This window comes from Anser anser (assembly GCF_964211835.1).
Source record: "Anser anser genome assembly, chromosome: 12".
In the NCBI taxonomy this organism is placed as follows: domain Eukaryota; kingdom Metazoa; phylum Chordata; class Aves; order Anseriformes; family Anatidae; genus Anser; species Anser anser.
Window position 1 is genome coordinate 9207016 of NC_139733.1, and position 24034 is coordinate 9231049.

Sequence of the window (24034 nt, forward strand, 5' to 3'; positions counted from 1 at the left end):
AGTTGTCTTATCAACTTCCACATCAAATCATTCTGCTCAGCAATGATCTCTCAAACCAGAGTAACTCCATCAAGGTAGAAAGGACTAGAATGATCCAACTAGGTCTTCAAATCCAAGTGCAGGAAACCAGACCACGAAGTCCTGTACATTAGCTGATCAAGTTCCTCATTAAAAGTAACTGGAGGTTTCTTACCACTCCTCTGTTCCACAACATCAAGCTTGCTGACCGAGAGACACAATTTTAGTTTCCAAGCATGTCATGGCCATCTGTGCCCTTTCTGCTTATGAATACAGCACCTTTTAACCCTCTTTTTAGTGTTCCCTACAACAGAATCACAGAATCAGAGAATGGTTTGGGTTGGAAGGGACCTTAAAGCCCATCTGACTCCAACCCCCTGCCATGGGCAGGGACACCTCCCACCAGCCCAGGCTGCCAAAAACCCCATCCAACCTTGCCTTGGGCACTGCCAGGGATGGGGTAGCCACAGCTCCTCTGGGCAGCCTGGGCCAGGGCCTCACCGCCCTCTGAGTGAAGAACTCCTTCCTTATATCTAATCTAAATCTCCCCTCTTTCAGTTTAAAGCCATTACCCTTGTCCTGTCGCTACACCCCTGACAAAGAGTCCCTCCCCAGCTTTCCTGTAGCCCCCTTTAGGCACTGGAAGGTCACTGGAAGGTCTCCCTGGAGCCATCTCTTCTCCAGGCTGAACAGCCCCAGCTCCCTCAGCCTGTATCCACAGGAGAGGTGCTCCAGCCCCTTGTTCATCTTCATGGCCGCCTCTGGACTTGGTCTAGTATGCACATGTCCTTATGCTGGGGGCCCGGAGCTGAGCACAGGCTCCAGGTGGGGTCTCATGAGAGCAGCGCAGAGGGGCACAATCCCCACCCTCTCCCTGCTGCCCACGCTGCTTTTGGTGCAGCCCAGGATAGGGCTGGCTTTCTGGGCTGCAAGCGCACATTGCTGGCTCATGTTGAGCTTCTCATCAACCAGCACCCCCAGGTCCTTCTCCTCAGAGCTGCTCTCAATCCGTTCTCTGCTCAGCCTGTAGTTGTGCTTGGGATTGCCCTGCCCTAGGTGCAGGACCTTGCCCTTGGCCTTGTTGAACTTCATGAGGTTCACAAAATATTCTTAAGTGAAAAGCATACTCATTTCAGACTACTTATGCTACACTAAACAAGTCCATTCTTCTAGTCTGATCTTCCACATTCTCCACTTCCATGATAACAAAGTTGGTTTCCTTCCAATTAAGGAAGACATCCCTTCTCAGTGGTTCTGAGCTCCAGAACATGTCCTGGTGACCCTTCACAGTGCAAATACCTTCACGTGATAAATAATGAAAATTTAATAACCAGATTTTTTTTTTTTGAACATACTAGGAAAGAAATACCCAGCTGACATTTTTTGAAGTGAAGGAAGAAAGCTAGCTAACAGGAAATAAGTCTAACCTTCACAGTTAAATAACGTACTATTACACGGGAATGTACTGCTTTTCATGTTTATACGACCATATTCTAATGCACCAGCAGAAAGAAGAAGTTACGTTTCTATTTAAATTCAATAAACAACTACCATAAATACTGGGAGTAACAGTTAAAAATCCAAATATAAATCATACTTCTGCAAAAAAACGGAGAGAGGTAAGTGTGACTGCAGAACAAAACAGTACCTGGGAGCCTTCCTCATTATAATGCCTTGCATTTCGGAACATGAGCTTCATATCTTCAATCATTGCTTCTTCCCCTACATACTTATCATTGCGGATGTTGTGTTCAATCATTTTCAAATCCATTGGCTCTAAGATAATTTTATAATAATCTGGATAGTCCTTTTTGGATGGCTTAACCATAAACAGATCACAGAGCCGTCTGCCTGTGCCTGATTCTCGAGCTTCCAGAACTGCATTGTATAAGATCTTCATTCGCTGCTTTCGCATATTCTTTTTGCTGTTAGGTTAAGTAGAGGAAGAAGAAAAAGGAAGAGAATAAAGGTTAGTGGCCCTTTGCCCCACTTGCAACACTAATATCAAAATGACATTATTCTCTGCCATTAAAAAAAAAAAAAAAAACACAACAACAACTTTCTAAACGCACATAAGAAGTTAAGATACTCTAACTAGAAACGTACATAGTCCATACTGGCTTTCAGAACAAACTTGCAAATAATGACGGCATCACAAGCATTACTCTGCTAAGTAAACAGGAAACCAACTTTAAATGCCAAAAAAATGGTATCTTAAGTTTTCTACCAGACAAAACAAATGACTATTTTTAAAGGTACGAAAGTCAAAAGGAGCTCTAAGCACTTTCCAGCTGCAAGGAGAAGAGATTGGTCATGACTGAGCATCCGAATCCAGGAAGTCAAGAAGTAAGTCAAACATGGAAGTACCTTCAACCACTGCCTTCATGACCACCTCTGCTGAACACAGAGTATCAGAGACTTGAGAAACATTTGTTGTACCAGACATAAGAAAAACAAGGATATCAGGAATGTAGTAGGAAGGTGGTCTGAATTGCTTAAATATCTGTCAACCACACTCAAAGTTGCAAGCTGATAAAGCTTACCAATACTGCAAAACCTAAATAGAAAATGGTCACGTATATGCTATCACCACAAACTTTACAGTGTAGCTATAAAGACTGTATCAAGAAATCTGACAGCATAACCGGGGAGCAGCTTGTCAGGAGGAAAAAAATGTGCACAGATCCCTGTACATACACTACATGATCTACAAGCAAACCTGATGAGGGAGAAGAAAGCTTAAGTTAATATTAAGCCCAGATATTGTGGCACATTAGAAATACAGTCTCAACAAAGCACTTCTGAGCCATCTCTCACATTGAGATCTCTACAAACCACTTATTGATAGAATTATAGAATGGCCTGGGTTGAGAGAGACCTCAAGCACCATCTAGTTTTAACCCCCTTTGCCATAGGCTGGGACATCACCCACTAGATCTTGTTGTTCAGGGCCTCACCTAACACAGTCTTGAAGGCAGTTATAACTTATCATAGAATCATACAGTGGGTTGGGTTGGAAGGGACCTTAAGGATCACTCAGTTCCAATGCCCCCCCCCAGGACACAGGCCACTAGATCAGGCTACCCAGGGTCTCATCCACCCTGGCCTTGAACACCTCCACGGATGGGGCATCCGCAGCTTCTCTGGGCAACCTGTGCCAGTGCCTCACCACCCTTGCTTTGAGTGAAGAATTTCCTCCTAACATCTAATCTAAATCTCCCCTCTTTTAGTTTAACACCATTCTCCCTTGTCTTGTCATTATCTGCCCAATCAAAAAGTTGCTCCCCACCTTTTTAATAAGCACCCTTTAAGCACTGAAAGTCCGCAATGAGGTCACCCCAGAGCCTTCTCTTCTCCAGGCTGAACAGCCCCAGCTCTTTCAGCCTTTCTTCATAGGAGAGGTGCTCCAGCCCTCTGACCAACTTTGTGGCCCTCCTCTGGACCCACTCTAACAGCCCCACATCCTTCTTGTGCTGGGGGCTGCAGACCTGGATGCAGGACTCCAAGTAGGACCTTACATGGGCAGAGCAGAGCGGCGCAATCACCTCCCTCGCCCTTCTGGCTACTCCTCTTTTCATGTAGCCCAGGACACAGTTGACTGCCTGGGCTGCAAGCACACATTGCTGGCTCATGTCCAGGTTTTCGTCCACCAGAAGAAAGTAGTAATGTAAAGGTCTGCAGAAAACTACAGAAGTACATACCTTTTCCTTTTTGAACTTCCAGCATCAGATGTAGCAGAAGAAATCATACTGTCCCCATCCTCAATGTCATCTCTCCTAGCAAGCTCCTTCTTCTTTGCCTGAAGAAAGGACAAATCCCTGAAGCCGAACTCACTGCTGGACATTTTCAGAACAACATTAAACTCCAGAACAGATCAGATACACAAAATAAGATGCAGCTATGGGTTTTACATGTGTAAGGACACACGCAGATGCACCATCAAAATATTTCCAGTGATTTATTTAATGCAAGTTTGCCAATATAAAATAGTGGTATAATCCTTTTCATCTGCTAGAAAAACTGTTTGAGTGAACAATCTGAATTCAACACTTCATGAAATTTAAACTGTCTTAGCCACAGTATTTAACTACCAACTACCTGTATTTAACTGTAAACCCTTAACAAAAACAAAAAAACTCAGCATTTTTTCAATTTTCTCCCAACTTAAAATAGTCGTGGTAAGGAATTAACGTGACCAAGAGAAAGCACACAAGGCAGCAGGTGTACTGGAGAAAAATCACCCAATGATGGTCTTCATTCTCATACTTCACCTCTTAAGCATCTGATATCAACTACTTCTGGAAGCAATTTTCAGACTACTTCTTAACCATTGCACGACATGATAGAACACACAAGATACTACCAGCAAGCTAATCACAACCAAAAAATACTACTGCAAATATGAGTCTAGTTCAAAATTGTTTTGGAAAATTATTCATTAGGGAAATAAATTCACATAAGAAGTTACATCCTTTTGATTGTTCTATTCCAGATACCTGCATAACTTGCTGCATTTTCAGTACTCTCTTATAGATGGCAGAATTGGGGACATTGTAGCGCTTGGCATTTTCAAACATTAAGTTCAGATCAGCCTCCAGCTGATCTAAGGTTTCATACTCATGGTTCTTCAGTTTCATTCTGCAAAATAAACAAACAAATCAGTTACTCCACATGAGCTACACACCACAAAACAGTTCTTTAACACCTTCATTTTTATGAGAAATCCAATATCCAGAGAGCTCTAGTTAGGTAGGGCAACACATTATATTCTTCTGATGTTACAATTGCAAGGTGTTACTGCAGCAATATTACACTGTTTTACTGTTACAAAAACTACTGAGAAGTGTATGTGTATTTCCAGATCTACAGAATTTTCTTGCAGGAAACATCCAACTAACTGCATGTTTCCTGGATGCCAACTGCACATGTGTGTAGTAATTGCCATTTCTCTCATATCTAAAGAACTTGAGTTCCCTCAATGTCTATGAGAAAAAACTTTGGACAAATATCCTAGACGTAAGACGTGGAGAAAATTATTTGTTGCTACACATTACAATCAGGACTGTTTTTCCCACAAGACCACTAGCTTGTGACGTATATGCTCCTAAATACTCAGGATGTAAATACAGAGTCCAATCCATGCTCTTGCCATTGTCTGGTAACAAATATTAGAGGCCACACTACATTTTTTCCAGCTAATCTGAATGGTGGCTGGTACAGAAAGCAAAATCTATGGAGTGAAATGTACGAATGAGTTCTTGGAGTCCAACAAAATGTTGATAAGCCATTACAGGGCTTCAGCACACAAGCTCTTGTTGGTACTGCAAAAGATAAAGCATCATTAAGAACTTGAGAAAACATGGAATAGAAAGGCTTAAAAGAAAGTTTGCACCAGAAATCCTGATCAATAAAACCAAATTTGTTAAAAACTTTGGCTGTTTTTAGTTTTTCAAAACTGAATGATTTAAGAACATCCTAATCTGTCAAGGCACACAGGGTAAATAAGTGCGTAAACAACCAGCAATTTCCTTGTTTATAGATGCTATTATATATATTCATAAAACAGATTCAAACTTTCAAAGGATTAATGGAAAACAAAAATAACGACTAAATGCATGCAATTCTACATCTTAGAAAAAAGTTTCCAAGTCATCTATACTACTTACGAAATGAAGAATATTAAAAAAAAGAAAAAAGAAAAGAAAAAAATCAAAAAAAGCAAGTCATGTGCAGAAATCAATTAATGAGAAGCACTGGAGAGAAATACTGACCAACAGATTCTCTCTGCCTTTGGATATAGATGGCACCCACATCATTTGTTTCCAGGTGATCTTTCTCAGACAAAGTGACCTCTCATACTGATAAATTTGCAGACTTAGGCTCTAATTAGGGATCTAATGACATGAAACCTACCACAACTGCCTTAGATTTGAATATTAAATACTGAAGACAAATCTCTAAAATGCCTCAACGCTTTTTACTGTTAACGACAACTATTAGAGGAGAAAGAATCATGCTTCAGCAATCATAATCAGAGCTATGATAAAGTCCTCTCAAGATCTGCTCTGCAGTTCATCCCCCTGAAAGCATACAAGTCTGCACGCAATGCTCCTACCTTTCAACTCTTTGCTCAAATTTTGCTTAAATATTAGCAGCATGCAGTTTGTAAATATATTCATGTGCGATTCTGGCATGTTTGCCTTCTACCAGAGAACTAAAATACGTTTTAAGCAATTAGATGGCAGAAAGAACGAGAACTGTAAGAAAAAAACTACTAATCTCGCCATTAATTTAAGACATTAAAATTACAGAATTGCAAGTTTGCATTTTGATCACCGCCGCATGGGGTGTAAGTTCAGCTTTCTGAGAGAGACACCTAGAAGGCTGCATCTCAATTGAAGTATTGTTTTTCCAAATCAAATTGCACCTCCTCACAATCACTTTGTACTACTCCTCTTTATTTGGAGTTGTTCTGTATGCAACTTAAAACTGCATTAATGTCAGCATTAAAAAAAAAAAAAAAAGAAGAAAGAAGAATCACCAAAGGTCTAGGATTACACTGATTAAGAACATGAACTACAATCCTCATGAGATATTAAAGCCAATATACAGCTCTATATCTTTATTGCATCCAAGTTCCAAATCTATGAAGGAACACTATCGGCATGACATGGTAAATCTGATTTACTTATTAGTAACATAACCCGGTCCTGCTCAATCAAATTCAGTATGTTTAGGTGCCAGTTTTATCAAACTGAGGAAAGGAGAAGTTTGCCACAACCTTTGAAGTGAAACACATTCAAAGCAAGCTGAGGGCAGAACAAATCAGTAATGTCTCCTACGGAATATATCCTGCCTACAACAACTTTCTTTTTATGCAAAGGGTATTCTAAATTGGTCCCGTGTGTTTTCATGATATGGTAAAAGAAATTGGTGATTCCTCCTATCAGCAGATCCCAAGCCACTTGACACTACTAAATCTTGGATTGCTTATGCAGACTCCAGAACACCACTATCACATGGAGCATCTAAAATGTACCACTTATTCCGCATGCCTCAGTATCTTACATTAGCTTCATGTGTGCATTTAGGCAGTGACATATACATGTTGCAGTACTGCAGCCTAATCCTCAAGCACCACAATGCAGAGAAACATATGAAGCTGCCATTAGTCTTATACCATACTATAAAAATTCTCTTCCTCCTCCTAACTCTATAGAAGCAGAATTTTTAAGCTGATGGAGAAGCGAAGACCCTGACAGCAGGTCACAAGTGAAGAAAAGCAGCTTAATTCTCACTCCATTAAATCTTAACCCAGAGTCAGAAGACAAGAGGAAGAAGAAAGACCGTCTTACAAAAGGCTGAGCTGTCATCCAAATTACCTTACCATCAAATAAAATCTTGCTTCTATTACTGTGTGCTTATCCACAACTAGATACACGAGGTGCAGTCCATCTGATTTTAAGCGAACAACCTACATTCACAGTTGAATTCATCAAAGGCCTGAGCACAGAAGTAAAATCAAGACTTAGCCCACATGGTTTTTGAAAGACAGGCAACTTCCAACCACAAATATGAAGAGTGAAAAATCCAGAGGTGCAAAAGTAATCCTGCTACGGCCTGCAAATAACCTCCTACCTTGTGATCCTCTTCAATGCACTTGCTGTCAGTGAACAACGGGGTGATTAATTAAGGCTATTCAGAGAAGTTAATTATACTCAGACACAGCAGAACTCAAGTATCATGCCTCTTCTCAATTTAGAGTATTATCAGAGAATCATAGAATATCCTGCTTTGGAAGGGAGCCACTAGGTCATTGAGTCCAACTCCTGGCTCCACACAGGACCACCAAAAACCAGACCCGATGGCTGAGAGCGCCGTGTAAACACCCCTTGAACTGGCAGCTCAGGGCCGTGCCCACTGCCCTGGGCAGCCTGTCCCAGGGCCCGACCACCTCTGGGTGCAGAACCTTTCCCTAACCTCCAGCCTGACCCTCCCCTGTCCCAGCTCCATGCCGTCCCCTCGGGTCCTGTCGCTGTCCCCAGAGAGCAGAGCTCAGCGCCTGCCCCTCCACTCCCCTCGTGAGGGAGCTGCAGGCCGCCATGAGGCCTCCCCTTGGCCTCCTCTGCTCTGGGCTGAACAAACCGAGGAACCTCAGCTGCTCCCCATGCGTGTTGCCCTCCACACCTTTCGCCATCTTTGTGGTCCTCCTTTGGAGGCTCTCTAATAGTTGTCAATCTTGTAACAGAAGAATTTTATAAACATCAGTTTATTTTGCAAAGCGAGGCCAAAACTGACATTTTCCCAGTTGGCACATTTATAAATTAAGCAAACCGTAACAGTTACATATTTTTCCAAAAGTCAATGTAATAATAAAATCTTTGGGGGAAAAAAAAAAAAAGTAATGCTTAGGTTAAGATCTTAACTTGTAATAGGTTTAAGCTGTTTATATAAACATTCAGACTAACCCAGATAGCAGTCTCTACTCTTTCAAGTTAAGTTCTATTCACAAGATGATCATTTTTATTATGAATTCAACTCAAGTAATTAATCTTGAGGTAACAAAAGCCAACACTAATTCCAGTTTAAAGAGAATCTCAACCCACTCCAGTTCAGTGAAATGTAAAGTTTAAATTTCCACGTCACATACAACTGAATGAACGTTCATAAGAAAAGCACATTACAAAAACGCTCAAGAAGTGGATGTCACACAAAACCACGTGTGCTTTATGCTAGATCCACACTTTTTTTTTTTTAAAAAAACCCAGCTAAGGTCCCCAGCTTCCTAGAGCAGAAGACACTGGGGCACACCAATAAAGGCGATGCTTGCAGTGCCCCTGCACACAAACACACACCGCTCACGTGCAGATCAGGAGAGGACAGCTGCCAGGGAATTCCCTGGTGGAGAAAAGGCTGATTCACTTGCCTTCAGGATCATATTTGCTAACACTATAAAATTTAATGACTATCACAGTTCTTGTAAGCATGCCAGGATCCAGCACTTGTGTACAATCTAACAGCATGTCCTGTTCCTGAGTTGCTTCCTGACTATTCCTCCAGCTGTTGAATTAGAGACTTTTAGCCATGCTAAGTTTGCAAAATATCCTCCATACCATGCACTTCTACCACCCCTTAAAAATCACAGCCTTCATAGCATCATTTTTAAAGGGGATATCCTTGTTCTGCAGCTCTGTGGTTTGTTGTCCTTGAGTCGGTTTGGGGGGTGTCTTATCAGTGTGGATAAACACTCAATGGGAGGGAATGAAGAAGAAGGAGCCAAACTCGTCTCAGCAGTGCCCACTGACAGGACAAGAAGCACAGACTGAAACACAGGAAATTCTATCTGAACACAAGAAAAAAAAAAAACAAAACTTTTTAAAAACAAATAACAACAACAACAAAAAAACAGCAACAAAACAACTGCGTGGGTGGTCAAACACTAGCACTGGTCACCCAGGTTGGTTGAGAAGTCTCCACCAGGGAAAATGCTCCAAAGCCAACCGGGAACAGTCCAGGGCAAGCTGCTCTGGGTGATCCTGCCTGATGAGGTGGCTGGAGGCTGGAGGAGATGGTCTCCCTTCCAACCCCAACTATTCTGTACTTCTGTGAAGAGCATGGCAGGAAGAAACTAGCAGGAAACTCAAGCCATCAACAGGATTACCTCCCGCATCCAGAAGCAGCCTGGGATCAGCACTCAGCTCAAGTCACTGAGGCTCTTAGTGCTCAAAGCACTCAAGAGGTTGGGACAGTTATAATCTGCATCTCATTAAAACAAGCAAACAAAACACACCCACACCTGTGAAACTTTCCCTGTAATTATCATAAATCATCGAGTAAGGATTTTCCTGCATTTAACAAACACAGACTCCTGAAATACAGGATTAGCTGCAAAATTTATAGTGACAGCAGACTGGGATAGGGGAAAGAGGGAAAAGGGAATACTTGGCCCCCTTTTCACAGTCCACTCTGACAGTATATAGCCCAAGTATCCAGATGCTAATGCAGAAAATGGTATGAGACTGGAATGCCAGGCTGTATGCTCTAACACCTTCAGTTTTTTGCTAAGACAACTAACTTCTCTGTCCCTGTCTATGAACAGATGTGCTCCTTGAACGTGCATCTCCAAACACACAAAGAAGTGCCTCCCTCCACCCCAAGCCAAAAAATCCTACCTCTCCACCCCTATGGAGTGGTTATTTTGAATACCTAAAGACACAGTTGAAATATCAGTAAAACTATGATTGCTTCAGTTTTCCCTAAAGCATATTAATTAAGTACACATATGCATGACTTCAAGGCTTCTTAAGCACAGTAAGAGAAGATTATGTGGCAATTTAAACAATAATTGAATTTCAGAATTTGCTAAAACAATGTAGACTATTATAAACAACATACTTTAACTTAGGAATTAAAAACACTATTTCTAAGAAGACTGTCTGTACTTTTTTGTTTTCTAAGCTCTCAGGCAATGAGAAATGCCATTTTTAAAAAAAGTTCTGTTATACATCTGAGCGTCATTTTTGCTCAAACAGCCAGGTGCACCCTGCCTACTCTGTAAGGAAAGTAGAGTAACAGCTGCCTCCCTATGGCAACTTATTTCTCCTGATACCAAGTACGTTTTCAAAACAAGGTTTCTCCCAATTAAATCCACATATACATAATTAGAACAAATACCCTTTGGTACATTCGGACAAAAAGCTCCCTGAAAACTGCCAGTGATGTTCTCAATTTCATCTTTTTTCCAACAAATGTGTTTTGTGCTTCATTCAAGAAAAGATAATTCCTTTGCCAAGCCAACAGTTGTACTAAGACATAAAAAAAAAAAATGCTTTAAAGCCACTGATGGACAGCTAACCAATATTGTATCTCTGTACTTGCTCCCCAACACATGCATAACACTGTCAGACAGGTAAGAAAAGTTTTATTACTTTCCAGTTTAACAAAAGACACTGCTTATTAAACAAGTATTCCAAATTCAGCACACTGTATTATGGTATAACTACAATTTACAGAACTATCTATTCTAAACACACTAGCAGTGTGAGGACCCACTGAAGAAGGACTATTGCTTTACCAAACACTGTCACACATCTCCTGCAGACCTGGTTTTCAACACCATTTCCTATGGCTGTAATGCAGTCTATTCTAAAGGAAGATGTTTTAGCGTAACTTTATACACGAGGATACAAGACGTGCTTTAAAGCACCAATGGCTGGCTCTTCCCTATGGGAAGGGGAGCCAAGCACATTAACATGGCCAGCAGGGCAGGGGCCTTGCCAGCTACGAGCACTCAGGTTTGACCCAGATCCAGACCACCCGGCCAACTTTTGGTGATGAGGCAGGTGCGAGGTGAGGCCAGGAAGCCAAGCTTGCAGGGCAGTCAGCACACAGTCAGCAGACATTGGGCAGGCAGTGCCGGAACGCATCCACAGAGGCCCAAGGCAATGCTAGGAAGTCAGTCCACAGGTCAGGTCTGGGTCGGTGCAGGGGGTATCAGTGGGGGTCCACGGCCAGGCAGGGGCATGGCTGTGGCGGGCGGGAGACCAGCACTCCTACCATGTAGCTCAGGCAGGGCCTGAAATGGGGCTCCCAGCTCCCCGGGAAGGAAGCCAGGGCTACCTGAAGCTAGTCAGGGCCATGAGGACCTGTTAATGCACTTGGCACCTTGACATACGATGGAGCTAACGTGGTGAATATATTAGTTTACCCCGGGCTTTAGCGGCCTGAGATAAGCTCACTGTTCTTTTTACACAGGTTTTTATCCCACAGCTGCGCTCTGGCAGCTGAGGAATCTTTCATGGCTCACAGATTTATGAACAGTGTGCTGCATTAGCACTTTACTCCAGACTAGCTACGTCATGAATGAAAATAATTATTCTCTACAATTAGACTGTGACCTAAACAAAAGGAATATAACTGCAAACACCTTTCCACAGTTCGCGTTGCTGAAGACTATTCATTTAAGAAACATGGCAGTAAGAGGTAACCATGCCATCAGGGTAAAGGAAAGGGCATACCGGAGTGTTCTGCAGAAGCTTTCACATCTGCTGTGCACCTAGCCTTCAGAATTATTGATATGGCAACTACCTGGGCACATTCCTAATGAAACACTGTGGAAAATAAACCCATGGATGGCAGCCATTGATAAAAGACGATTAGAAGACTGATGCAGACTGACACAAAACAAGCAGCAACAAAGCATAGAGGAAAAATGGTATCGCTACATGAGAGGTCAGCAACTTGACCGCAATTAAGGACGCTGGAAATGAAAGGAGCCTTTGAACAGTATCACACCAGAGGTAGTCTGCGTTCTGTTTTCTTACCTGATTTGCTGCAATGAAATAGGTGTTTTAATTTGCTGGTAATAATCAGGATACTTTTTCTTAGAGGGCAACTGGAAAAAGGGTTCAGATATGAGCTGGCCCTGATTATTTCTGCAACTTCTAACTGTATCATAAAGCTGATAAAGAGGATTAGAAGTGTCCATGAAGGAAGTAATGCTCTCAGCTTCAGATTCTCCTTCTTCATAACGAGCAGCAGCTGCACAGAGAGAAAGGAAAAACGAGAAACTCTCAGCAGGACAAGTCAGAGTGGACTTTTTTAATGACTTTTCAAATAGAGAACTAAACCAGAACAAAATGCAGACCCTCAGTTGAGGGTGTTCAGCCGCTCTCCAGTAGTCAGATTCACAACCCAGAAAAGGACTTCACAAATGGCTACACCTCACAGCCCCAAGCTGATGGGAAAACCAAAAACAAACAAACAACACACTTTATCTAGATAGCAAGTTCTCTTATCAGATGAGCCTTCAGTTCAGTCACTGGTAATACACCCTACATATAGAAGCATGCGGAAGTGTTCATAGTTAACAGAACTATTCAACCACACTACCTACAAAAACAGCTACGCCCTTATTTACCAGGCAAACCATTACTACTAATATTTGTACCAAACATTTATACACTGAACTACTGTGATTCTGCTATCTGACTGGAGCATACTACAAGAATATGAACTGAAAAACCATGTCTAGAATTTTCAAAGGTCTTTAGTCTGTTAGGGAAAATGGCTGAAATAAAAACGGATTTTTGAATATATATCAAAAAAAGATTACTTCAGAACTTCTGTAATCCTCTACATAATAATCCCATAATATAGTAATTGCATAATAATCCTGGCTCAAGTAAAAAAAATCTGAACTTTAACAGGCAAGTCTGACACTACAGCTCACCTTTAATATGCAGAAAGTGAAGGAGAAATAAACATTTTAGAATTATTATGTAACTAGCATAAAATCAATAAATACTTTATTATAAGATGTTCATAGCAGACTTTTCCTATTGTCTGTATGAAGCATGTATTATGCTTCAGGATTAGGATGAACAAAAAGAGCTACTATGATGAAGTAACATTTACTGCAGATGAAATTAGGAGAAACATTACTGAGCAACAGAAACAGACAGAATGAAAAAACACTGGCAACGGAAATATAGGATGGGAAGCAATAAACGGCCAACCCTTCTACTCCACTGTAATACAGTTGGCATAATTTGTACCTTGCAGACAGGCATAATAATAAAATCTGTGTGTTTTTGCATACACAGCTATTTATTCATCCTTGTTTGCTCTCTTACGAATCCCAATTTAGAGGAAAGCTTGGCAGGTGACATGCTGGATAATTCAGTTACACAAAAGACAGTTCTCTAACACTCAAGCCAAGTTTCCAGCTGGCATTTTCATTATTGCTCAATAAAGGCTGGCAATGTTTCAAATTTTCTACCCAATTTCAGTAAAGATGTATTGAAATGATGACAAAGCCAGAGGACATTCTGACTGCATATCAACATAGTACTATCATTTTTCCTCTGCAGTCTGACACTGCAGATCTACACGAGTGTACCAGACAAGTTAGATGCAAGCTAAAACACAAGCAGACCGCAGCAGATGCGCAAACACTACAGAGACGTTCATTACTAATTCAGAGGAGATGCTTAAAATTATCAGGCGCATGTACGCCAACAAGCATCGCATAATGGCATTGCAGCTACTGTGGCAGCCTGCAAAGCAGGAGCTGGACAGAATCACTCAGGTAGAAAAACAAAAGAGTGAAGGCAGCACTCTGTCTTCTTCCCCACACCTAACATACCAGTCTGAACGCAGAGATAAATCCTGATGGCTAAGAGACAGCTACCAAGTAAAATAAATTTCCAAAGTAGATTATGCAACAAAATACTGTCTTTGCTATTGTTTACTCAAACAGTTCAGTTCTGACTGCTCCATCAAAAAGGAACAGAATAGAAAAAGGAGAACTTGTTTTTATGTAAGAGAAAAACAAGAAACAAGCATGCTAACATTCTGTGACATGGCAGACAGAAAAAAAGGCAGTTCAATACCCTAAACAAGAAATGTACTTCCTTTGTGTAAGAAGTGGAACACAAGACATTCCCCAAAATGAAATCTAAGGAAATTTAAGAAGCACCAAAAGGAAAGTGTTACATAACACCAGAATACAAACATTTTCATTATAACGCGTATGTTCTTTAAAAGATGTGTGTCAACCACTAGATATTCTTACATACTCAGAAAATGCTAACGTTCTACTAACAGGAAACACATTATCTTGAGAACTGAAGAAGTTAATATTTGGATCAGAAGACAAAAATCCACATTTGGCTGTACAACCAGCCACATAATGCAAGACCATAGATTCTTCAGCATTCAGTAGCACCAGGTCCCATAGGAACATGCTGGCAGCACAGAGGAAGTCAGTTATTCCCTTTTCACGCAGCTGTTACCACAGCTACAGTTAGCAGGTACAGCAGAAATATGCAGTAAACCATACGTGTACTCTTACTCAATGCTGTGGCAGGGAAGGAACAGAGTTAGGAAAGCATATAAGTGTATATGGAAGAAACTTTACTCAGCAAGTAATTTGCTTTAATCAATGTCTCCCGAGGTCCCAAAGCACCTAGACAACAATGAATGCTCAAAATGTAACCAAAGCTAGATTCTAGTACAACCAAGAGCAGCATCCAGACTTGTAAAATGAAATACTTATAAACGAGTAATTTATAATGACCTTTTATGCCTGTCTTTACATATTTATACTTCAGGTAGCTGCAGAATCTGCTCATATTGAGTACATTTGAGTTGGAAATCTTCTACAATCTCCTTTACATCATGACAGCCTCTGAAACTGTGTGGATAAACTCCATGTTGGAAACTGATTGTTCACTGCTTAGGCAACTGCTACAATCGAAGAGGCTCACAGATTAAACTCTCGATATCAAGACGGAGAAAGTTCTCTCTATGTTCATTCATGCAGCCTCGATCTCATTTGCTTTAATGAGTGTTGGAGGAAAGAAAAGAGACATGATACCGGAACAACTAATAAAAAAACTGCTTAGTTTAAATGAAAAACTTTTTAACCCAGAGACTGAAAACATAGGGATGTCCAAGTAGCATGTTGGAGGGATGGAAAATCTTAAGTGTGACAGAGGTCTGCCAAAAAAATTCCTTCTTCAATGAACGCAATAAAGATAGGAGCGCTTCAACAGTGTCAAAGCAAAAACCTCAGACACACAGAAAAAGACCCCGTGAAAATGACATTAATGTCCATGGTAAAGGTGACACCTGAAAGTGGTTAAGTCACTTCAAGAATTTAAATCACAAAGACACAAAAAGCTACGTGTTTTTACAGAATTAAAGTCTGCAAGAACAGCAGCTAACAATCACACTCAGACAAGCAACTGCTCCCCACACCTGCCAAGAAAGGGAGCCAAAACTGAAGTCTAGGCTAACCAGGAATAAAAATGCTTTTGCTTGCAGCAAGATCTAAAGTGTTTGGAGAAAAACAAAAAAAAACAAAACAAAACAAAAAAAACCACCACACCAAACCAAAAAAACAACCCAAAACAACCCACCACTCAACATACATTCAATCCAATGGAAAATGGTAGCGAATACAATTTTATTACTGGGTATGAAATAAATGGCCCAAAATGTATATCGAAAAGATGCTTCATTTCCCATCATAACAGAAATAACATAAACAAAATAAAATATATACCGTATGTACAAAACCATTTCAGAAAGCTGCTCTGAGATGAAAGTTCTTCTGAAAGGAAGTTCCGCACAGTGGAATCAGTCCAGGAGGTTTCTAGAGTGTGTAGAAGACAGCTTCCTGACACAGCTGGTACAAAAGCCTACCAGGGGAGCTGCCCCACTACACCTGCTCTTCACTAACAGAGGACTGGTGGGAGATGTGAAGGTTGGGGACTGTCTTGGGCAGAGTGACCAGGAAATTGTAGAGTTCTCTATCCTTGGCGATGTCAGAAGGGTAATGAGCAAAACTGCTATCTTGAACTTCTGGAGGGCGGACTTTGACCTGTTCAGGACACTTGTTGCAGGGGTCCCTTGGGAGTCACTCCTGAAGGGCAAAGGCATCCAGGAAGCCTGGGTGCTCCTCAGGAAGGAAGTCTCAAAGGCACAGAAGCAGGCTGCTCCTGAGTCCCGTAAGGCAAGCCGGAGAGGAAGAAAACCAGTGTGCGTGAACCAGGAACTTTTGTTGAGACTCTGGGAGAAGAAAAAGAGTCTATGTCCTCTGGAAGAAGGGACAGGCTACTTGGGGCGACTACAAAGAAGTTGCTAAGATATGCAGGGAGGAAGTTAGAAAGGCAGAAGCCTGGCTTGAACTCAGATTGGCCACTGCAGTAAAAGAGAACAAGAAATCCTTTTACAAATATATTAACAGCAAGAGAAGAACCAAGGAAAATTTTCATCCTTTACTTGATGCAACAGAGAATGTGATCACTGAGAATAAGGAAAAGGCTGAGGTTCTCAACACCTTTACATCTGTCTTTAATAGTCAGATCAGTTATCCTCAGGGTACTTTACACCCTGACCTGGACGTCCCCTGTGATTCAGGTACAGAATCACCCCATGATCCAGGAAGAGACAGTTAGAGACCTGCTCCTCCATCTGAAATGTCACAAGTCCATGGGACCAGACGGGCTCCACCCTAGGGTGCTGAGGGAGCTGGCAGAGGTGATTGGCAAGCTTTCCACCATCTATCAGTGTTCCTGGTCATCTGGAGAGGTCCCAGAGCATTGGAGGCTTGCTGATGTGACTCCCATCTACAAGAAGGGCCATAAGGAGGATTCAGGGAACTACAGGCCTGTCAGCCTTACCTCGGTGCCAGGGAAAGTTATGGAGTTATGGAAGTTATCTCATCTTGGGTGAGATCACATGGCGCATGCATGGCATTCAGGGGATCAGGCCCAGCCAGCACGGGCTCATGAAAGGCAGGTTGTGCTTGTCCAACCTCATCTCCTTCTTTGACCGTATGACCAGACTGGTAGACGAGGGAAGGGCTGTTGATGTACTCTACCTAGACTTCAGCAAAGCCTTTGACACGGTCTCCCACAGTATTCTCTTGGGGAAACTGTCTGCCCGTGGCCTGGACAAGTCTTCTCTGGGTAAAGAACTGGCTGGAGGGCCGTGCCCAGCAGGTTGTGGTTAATGGAGTTAAGCCCAGCTGGCGTCCCGTCACAAGTGTTGTCCCCCAGGGGTCGGTACTGGGGCCTATCTTGTTTAATATCTTTATTGATGACCTAGATGAGGGGATAGAGTGTACCTTCAGTAAGTTTGCAGATGACACCAAGCTGGAAGGTAGTGCTGATCTACCTGAGGGACAGGTACAGACAGACCCAATGGCACAAGACAGCAAGAGAATATAAGCCAGAATGAGCAAGCGTGAGATTTCTCTCAAACAACCACAGCACTGTGAATCTCTTATGGCAAGGAACACCCAAGTATACTCAGAAATATACACGCTAAATTCAAGACACACAAGCCAGTTTGGCCTACCCCATCTTAGCAGCTGCATGTGTATGAATTCATACTTCAGAGGAAACAGGGACTGGATTTCACAGAACTATAAACTGAGTTTTGAAACACTGCAAAATATTTTTGCAATAAAGATATCTGAAGAGATCAGGAGCTGTACAGTTTTGCTTATTCCAAACATTTTAATTAAATAAACAGATAAACAGTATTTCAGTTCCTACCAGCCAAAGCTGCATCCTCGTCACTTTCTGATCCATACTGCAATGCCATAGTAATTGCTGATAAACGATCCCCCTGGGCTGATCTTTTGTTACTACAAAAAAAGAAAAGAAAGAAAAAAAAAAAAAAGAGATTTCAGAAATAAAAAATAGCAAAAGGTTCTCATTATCAAACCACCATTAACAGCCATCCTCAGTGTGTAAGTAAACCAATGGAACTTGTGATGGTTACCTACGTTATCAGGAAAACAGATGTGACAATGCCAAAAAAAAAAAAACATGGAGAGCTTAGCAAGGGAAACTGTTAATGACCCATGAGTCTGCCTCCTTCTTTGGGGTGGTCCTTCAAACTGAAAAATTGGACATGCAATCAGAAAGCTAGAGCTCAAGCTGTATATATCCTGTCCTACTTTGAATGCTTGAGTATTTGAATTATTAATTGGGAAGGGTAACAAGTATAATTAATACTCCCAATTAATAACACTGTTATTTAACCCCATTTTATAGGGATTTGTCTACATGAAGAAATATAGCACGTTTTAAGCTGTATACACCTAATTCTCTCTCTCCCCCAGCACTATCTGAGCTTTTTCAGCACACAAAGTGCCTGCACATGAAGGATCTTCTCTCCTTTTTAAGTGACTATGGTCACACAATGACTTCTTCAGCATCATTCTCTTTCTCCCAAACCTGGGACACAGCATTTCACACCAGAAGCGGGCTCAGTCTTGCCCTGCAGGAGCAGTCAAGTCTGGGAAAAAATTGGATGTGCTGCTTAAAATGACACCAACTCCATACAAATGCTCAACACCTGAAACAGCCTTACTGCTGCTGAGTGCTCAGCCATGGTTTCAAGAGTACGCATAAAGAATTTGCCAGGAGTAGTACTGCTTCCAGACAGTAACTCAGACTGCAGACACAATACTTCTGACATGTACCAAAATTCTCAACTGATGAATGAAAGAACAAACCAGAATGCCTCTAGTAAGCAAGCCTACCCAGTAAGTCTGCCAGAAGTCCATCCTAAATCCAATACTTTTGGTTTACAGACTTTATTGGTTTCCATCTTCCATCTCTTAATTATTTAGTCCTACTTATTCCTTTTCAGCCTCCAAATACTATTTTCCTAGATTTACAGTTTATTTACATGTGATTTTTCACCTGCTTTATTTTGTAATGAAGCTTAGCATATTGATCTTCATGACATTTCTAATGAAATAATTGTACACAGGAGTATTTAATGACAGGTGTTCTGAAACATTAAATCTAAAATCAAACATGGAAGAGCAATTACAGCAAAGTAACTTCTTAAACCACAATAAATATGACTAAAATATATTTGAAATAAAAAGTATTGAAGTCACTATTGATCATTGAAGAGCACTCCCAACTGAAATTAAAAAAAATAAAATAAATCAGTATTTTCATGTGATGATGACCCAGCTTTTCCTCCAAGTCCACAATTTACTTACCGATAATATTTGTTAGAAGAATTTCTCTCATCACCAACACTGCCTTTACCCTGTGAGGAAGGACCTGTCAGCTTGGAAGCAGTCAAATTTGATGGAGTCCTTAAGGTAGAAGAGACAAGCCAAGGAAAGGGGAACAAAAGAGGCCCACCTTAGCCAAGGAAAGATGCAGCAAGAATACAGCTGTTTACAGACTTACTTTGACAGTGCAGGCAAAAGGTCCAGAGATGGATTAAAAAAATAATATATGTTTTAAAGCTAAAAGTAAAGTAACACTACGACACATTTAGGGCCCCGGCATTTTAATACTGATTTTGTTTTTATAAAAAGTCAGGAGGAGGTAACATTTAGATTGAGGATTAATAGCTATACACACAGCTCAGCCTACAATAGCAGTGAAAGCAGCCAGCAAAACATTCCTTAGCATCCACATAAAGCTAATCATAAAGATCCATCGTGTTTTGCCAATAGTCGACACTGCATATTTTCAAGCAACTTTATTGCGTGACTTTATTTAAGGGAGGACAGCTAAATGCACCGACAGAGAGCAATTTAGTATGACAAAGGATACAAAGAACTCTGCGCTGGAAGAGCGCGGTTACTTGTGACACTGAGACAACATAGCTGCAGGACTTTGGTTAGTAGCATTATGAGGAGTTGGAGCCTGATCCACCAAAGACAAACTGACATAAACCCAGAAGAAAAATATAATAAATTAAATGAACTTGTGGGGGTGTTTTACCAAAATCAACAATAAGTAAAAGAAACCCCCTGTTGAGACGATTAACAAGTTATAAATGATTCTGTGATGCGGATTCAGCAAAAAAAAACACACATGCAGAAAGAACAATGGTGCAATAAAAAGAGCAACCAGTGAAATGCTTCAGAACAGCAGGTGAAAGGTTTGGTTTTCACTACACTTTCCTCTCACCCATTTTTTTGGTGTAAAACAGAAAAAAAACAACAACAACAAAACACAACAAAAGAAACTGCACACACACACACAAAAGCAGTTCAGTATTATTATAGCCTGTTTCAGGCACTACAAGTAAGTATTTTTTGCTAAGTTACAGAAACAAAGAAGGGAGCTGTCAATTATTCTGACATTCAGATTACTTCAGGCCTCGTAGATCCACTCAGAATGTAAGAACATCTAGAATAAAGGAGCTGAGAAGTAGAAATGGGTTGGCAGTGTAAGAGAGGAATTCAGCTAACAAATATCAGTGTGATTTATCTGTCATCCCTTTTTGTGCAAATAGCTTTATTTTGAAGAAAAACAGTTAAGTCTCCAAATTAAATACCACTTGGGACATCCTGAGCTTCATCAATGCAGTAAGGAAAAAATAAAAGCCACAATCTATACAGAAAACCTCTGGGCCTATACGTATTCAATCAAATACATTACGTGTTTGTAGAATCAAGATCTTCTGGCACTACACATACTTTTAAGAGAAATTGTTAGAATATACATTGAGAATTACTCCTTAACAAAGTTTCTGTTTTTATATTGTCCTTTTTGGCAGCGACGGCTCTGACAATGATTCGCCTAAACATGGGAAGCACGCTAACACTGAGAATGAGCCAGGAAAACCATTATATATGTTGAGCATCTCAAAGCACCAAACAGTAATAATCAAGCAGATAACTTTCATTTCTTTCACACACAATCGTATTAAATGCATTGCTCAGGACTAACACTATCTAAACATTTTCCTGGAGAAAAATAAAACAAAAGAAAAACAACCACAAAAAAGCAACAGAATAAAACCTGCCTTTCAGTAAAAGAAAGGAGTGCTAGTGTTCTCAATTATACCACATAAACCTTCACAGGACATGAACAGGATTTATAGTTTAGTATCACATGCTACTAAAGAGCTCAAATACATACAGAGCCTACCCTAGAAAGAGTTTCCTCACTCCTTGGAGGACTTGCAAGACATTGATTTATTTCCTAGATAAATGATGCAGCTCATACTGGAAAATAATATTTAAACTTACTTTTGACTGGTACTCAGAAGTAAAAATCTATACAAGAATAAATCCAATTGCATTTCAGATAAGAAACATCTATAATGACTGCATCACTTCTCTGTACACCATGGATTTTCACAGGAAGCACCATTTCCCAAATAAAATCTTTCTGTGAAATAAATACAACTATCAACAGTGTTTTATACCTGCCAGTTCAAGACCCAAACTCTACTCCTCTGATTTGTAAGTCCAGATCTTCAGTGTCTTGTGCCTCTTTCATAGACAGAAACAGATTTTCAATTAAGAGTTTATATAATACGGACTTTGTTCTACGTATCTGTTGCCTGTGGCCTTGTTGCCCTGTTTCTGCCCCTACCTAATTGTGAGCTCTTGTGTTTCAAGACCTAACAAGGTTCAACAATACTCATCATTTTTTGTACATCAGAACAAAACAAAGAAACTGTTTCCTCACTGTTCCTTTTCCACTACTAACTTACAAACACATATGGTGGAAGTTGGTCATAGCTTAAAAGAGACGATTACACTTTTTTTTTTTGACAATCAAGTATACCACAGAAATATTTCACCACAGAAGTATTTCCATAAAAAGTTTCTATTTGAAAGCCATTCTGTGGTTTATATCTTTTAAAATAACAATAAAATGAGTTTTCATGCAATTATTTCCCCGTATATTTGCCATAGCGAAATTAAGGGAATATCTACAGAGATTTTCATGAATTTATAAAGAGAACTCTATTTCCAGTACCTGATTCGGAGACTTGACTTGGCCAACTCACTGTGTTCAATTTCAGCTTTTTTCATATTAAATATTTTTTTAATTGCATTTGCATCCTGTCAAAAAGAATTTTTTTGTTTAAAGTTGAAAACAAAGAACGTTATTTTCAGCTAGAGTAATTCAAATCAAAACAAAAATGAGGTTGCTTTTTTTTTTTATACATTTAGATACAAAACAATCTAACTAACTGAGACTGTAGGTGTAATTTGGTCATAAAAGTACAGATAAAGGAAAGAGGATCTTCAAGAACTATGCAAAGAAAGCATTACTCTGCTTTTTAACCTTGTGATGAAAAACACAAACAGTTCCTGAGATCCATGAAGAGATAATGCCTGACTACTGCTATCATTTTAACATGTAGTTTCAGCCATTTCAACATCAATCACAAAAGTAACGGGATACTCCATTCCTCCAAAGAAGTCATTAACTCATGTCCTGAGATAAAATTTAATTGGAAAAAACTCATATACGTCAAGAAAAAAAAATATAGCTTATATTCCAATTATACTAAGGGGAATATAAATAAGGAAAAAACAGCAATAGATTTGTTTGTTTGTTTGCTTGTTTTTTTAAATGGAAACAGTTTTCAGGGCCTTATACTAAAAAAATGTTCAATGAACAATGAGCACAGAAAACAGTAAGGAAAATCTGAACTTTGATTTAACTATTAACAGCTGAAACTAACCTTGAACACTTGTGATCCAGGCTCATTGTAGGTTTTGGCATTCTTTGCGAGAAGATCTATATCCTTGGCCATTGCATGAATGCTTTTGTAAGTCCCATTCTACACAAGAAAAAGCAGCATTGCTTATTGACAATCTTCAGACAGCATGAGAATGAAGTCAAAAGCAAAGGGAATTCATAAGGAATAAAGAGAACATTTACAGAATAAAGAGAACATGTTTATAAAAAACAGGTAAGTACTTTGAAAAAAAAAACACAACTGAAGTGCTAAGTCCTTCTTGATCATACGAACGCTAAGTAAAAGATAGAAAAAAAAATACTTAGTACGGTAGATTATCTTAACTTTGAAGGGTTCTGACAACATGTTATTTCACCTTTATCCTCTAGTTCAATTAGCCTTTGTGTTATTCTTTGCTATTACACAAAATGCTAGAATTACAGAACAATATTTCAAATTGCTGGAAAAGCGAGACAAAAAATGCATCAGTACAAAACATCTATTTACAGCACTAGAACAGAACGAGGTGATGATAATGCATGACCACGCTTCAATACATCAATGTTTTATGTTAACAGTACTTGCCATGGAATTACTTTAGACCATTAAACATCAAGGAACCCAGGATATTCAAGCCCAGTGCCAGCACACTATGGTTTACAATGCTAGACCTTCAGCACAGCTACTTCTGCAGCATTAAGCCAGGAGAGAACATTGAATCAGTAGAGCGTTCCTATTTTTCAGTAGCAGGGAAAAACACACTGCTTTTCCTATCCACTTTAACTCTAGCTTTTATCACTTTTAGTTCAGACTTGTTTAAAAAGAAACATTCTATGATATACTAATAAGGTTACTGTACCTGTATCCTTTGTGCGATAGTTTTAAGATCTATGGGCTCTTTTATTATTGCATAATAATCTGGATATTGCTGGAAAACAAAAAATAGATATATTATTACAAACAGTTGTGAGCCATTCTATGAGCTATTAGCAAAAATTAAATGCAGGTGTGAACAGTGTAAGCTTCATAAACA

General features: G+C 40.1%; 1 protein-coding gene across 12 annotated transcripts in view; it reads right to left on the reverse strand.

The window, feature by feature from the left end:
* Positions 1-24034, reverse strand: part of PBRM1 (polybromo 1) — a 65435-nt gene that overhangs the window by 32716 nt on the left and 8685 nt on the right. For 10 of the 12 annotated variants that reach the window (XM_083796325.1, XM_083796328.1, XM_083796321.1 and 7 more), the window contains exons 7-15: positions 23861-23929; positions 23005-23103; positions 22290-22375; positions 19556-19654; positions 18087-18178; positions 12342-12558; positions 4515-4656; positions 3720-3817; positions 1667-1943 (exon numbers count right to left, since the gene is read on the reverse strand). In XM_083796325.1, the coding sequence (XP_083652451.1) occupies positions 1667-1943; positions 3720-3817; positions 4515-4656; positions 12342-12558; positions 18087-18178; positions 19556-19654; positions 22290-22375; positions 23005-23103; positions 23861-23929 (1179 nt within the window). The remainder of the gene's footprint in view (positions 1-1666; positions 1944-3719; positions 3818-4514; positions 4657-12341; positions 12559-18086; positions 18179-19555; positions 19655-22289; positions 22376-23004; positions 23104-23860; positions 23930-24034) is intronic. The other 2 variants (XM_083796322.1, XM_083796326.1) reach the window with 1 other exon arrangement.